At 34.8% G+C, this 2,744-nt stretch overlaps 1 protein-coding gene across 1 annotated transcript; it reads left to right on the forward strand.

The window, feature by feature from the left end:
- The first annotated feature begins 327 nt into the window (after positions 1-327).
- LOC113389561 (zinc finger protein 567-like) lies at positions 328-2,066 on the forward strand. Its single transcript, XM_026626582.1, has one exon. It carries the CDS (start codon positions 330-332, stop codon positions 2,064-2,066), a length of 1,737 nt encoding a protein of 578 aa, XP_026482367.1. The 5' UTR covers positions 328-329.
- Positions 2,067-2,744: the final 678 nt, after the last annotated feature.

Raw genomic sequence — 2,744 nt, forward strand, 5'->3', positions numbered from 1 at the left:
CCCTCGTTTCTATGAATGTTGGCACCCCTTGCTGTCATTACACATATAGAGTGGAAGAAAGTAAATGGAGGTGGAAGCATTCTATGTACTATATTGATATAATATATAATATACATACACGAGTAATTCTAGTATTGTACATTTTATATATAGGTGTACGAACGTAAACAACAAACAAACATGGCAATAAAACATATTCATATATATAGTGACTGTTAAATATAAGTGATGGTAATGGTAATGGATACACGGATGCGCACCACCAAAGAGTAAATGATTTATGCTTAACATTTTATTTCATTTATCACCATGTATCTTTTTCCTATATGATGGACAAATTCTTCGAGAAATGTCGCCTCTGCATGGGCTGCGATAACGTCGATATTTTCATGTTCAGCAATAACACCTTGCTAGAAATCATCAAATCCTTACTAGAAGTCCAAGTCAACCTCAACGACAACCTGCCGAAGAAGATCTGTATGCAATGCTTCAGAAACATTGATCTTTTATCTAAATTTAGGAATATCGTCAGAGAAACCGATACCAAGTACAAAATCCTACTAGCAGCCACTGAGAGTAATATCATAGTAAGTAATATTGTATCTAATAACTACATATCCTCACCGTGTACTTCTACAAGTGAATCCATGCAGTCGACAACTGATTTAACCATGCAGAACGCTAACATGTATATAAACACTGAAGTCCAGACGGAAACAGGTATACCGGTGATAAAAACTAATCCGCATATTGTTAATTTAAATCCTAAAATGGAGACGTTTGCTATAATGAATTCCATGCCGTATAACACCAGGATTATACAACAAGACCCGGATACTATGAGTTTTCAGGCCGATGGCAGCGTTCTGGTTACCAGCATACACGGTATGCAACAAAAACCAACAAACTACGAGAATATTTATACTTGTACAAGTCAACCTGGAGTGTCCGGTATGCAAAACGACTTGGTAAAACAACAGTTCACAAACATACCTATAACCTACCAGGATAACGGTATGTTAACAGATCACATTAAGCACGAAGGTGGTGGTGAGTATTTTATAGAAAATTATGTAGATAATAGGTTGTTTGCTTACCGGGCGTACCCCCAGAATGAAATACCAAACTCACAAACATCTTTTGAAAGTACTGAACAAGTCGAACCGATGGATCAAAGTGTTACGGACTCCATGAAGCAGGATATTGATGATGATACGACAAGCACTATGGATAACGAGCCTGATTTGCATGAAGAACCTTTAGATGATACTGAGGATGACCCCAAAATAGATACGACAACAGGTACGCCTCCGCCTATAGACACACATAATTCTGATGAGCCCCAAAAGTCACCTAAACCGGTAAAGCCTGTGGACAAATTCCCTTGTCCCCAGTGCGACTTGGAGTTCACCTCCAACTTAAAACTATCTTACCACACCAAAAGTGTGCACGAGGAACGTAAATTCCAGTGCACAGTTTGTGAACGCAAATTCATGACTGCACATCACCTAAAAATGCACAGCGCTATGCACGTGGAAGTCAAACCCTTCCCCTGTGACGAGTGCACAGCAAGTTTCACCTACAAAAAGCTCCTAGAATCCCACAAACTAACAAAACACATTGTAAGTTCAGGAGACGCCCAGTTCCCCTTCGCTTGTTCAGTTTGTGAAATGAAGTTCTCATCCCGTAACACCTACAACCACCATGCAAAGAGCCACCGGGGCAACAAAGGTCCATTCCCCTGTGACGTCTGTGGTAAAGACCTGGCCACGAAAGAAAGCTTGAATTGTCACAAACTGATGCACACGGGAGAAAAGACTTTGTTGTGTGAGATATGCAATAAAGCTTTTAGTCACAGGAAGTATTATGCAGTTCACAAGCGAGTCCACACCGGTGAACGTCCTTATACTTGTACGACTTGTGGGAAGAGCTTTACGCAAGCTTCAACTTTAACTGTGCATAAAAGATATCACAGCGGGGAGAGACCTTATATTTGTTCCATTTGCGATAAGGGATTTGTTACGAGGACTATTATGGTTAATCATATGAAGAAACATTCTACGTAAGGTTTGTAATAGATTGTATAATTTTGCAAATCAGGTCAGTATAAAAGTAGTGTTATTTATAATTTTAACAGTATTAAGATATATTTCAGAGAATTATTTATTATGTTTTAGAGAATTATTTATTATATTTAAGATTTATTTATTCAATGAATTTTATACTGAACAGAGATGAGTTTTATAAAATTTTGGAGATCAGGAATTTACAATAATCTGCATTGAAAAGAAAAGCAAAGAGTTTATAATAAAGGTATTCAGTATCCTTAGGTTTTTTTAAAGGCATTTTATTAAAAAAGAAAAAACTTCTTATATTATATGTTTGAAAATTTTATTTATTATATAATATTTATTATTATGATATATATTCATAATATATATATATATATATATATATATATCACCTTTATTAATTATATTTATTATAGTTAAAGTTGGTAATGATTTGCTCATAAGTATATTTGACTGGTTCAATTTACTGATAAATATTATCTACTGCTCGATGAAACCAATTATTATCTATTAGTTAAATTTATAAGTCAAAGTTATCTATTTGTTATTAATTTTTTAAACAGACAATACTTCGATGAGTTTATTTCAACTATTGCATTAATTGCATTATGCATTTATTATAATCTATGTTAAGACGTCATGTGTTATTTTGAACTTTAACAGTATTATCAA

Source organism: Ctenocephalides felis, unplaced genomic scaffold (genome assembly GCF_003426905.1).
Source record: "Ctenocephalides felis isolate EL2017-DRISC unplaced genomic scaffold, ASM342690v1 CF-g0.4_SCAFFOLD_03573, whole genome shotgun sequence".
Taxonomy (NCBI): domain Eukaryota; kingdom Metazoa; phylum Arthropoda; class Insecta; order Siphonaptera; family Pulicidae; genus Ctenocephalides; species Ctenocephalides felis.

Bases quoted from the DNA above. Each gene is read 5' to 3' on its own strand.
- LOC113389561 (XM_026626582.1), top strand. From the start codon at position 330: ATGGACAAATTCTTCGAGAAATGTCGCCTCTGCATGGGCTGCGATAAC.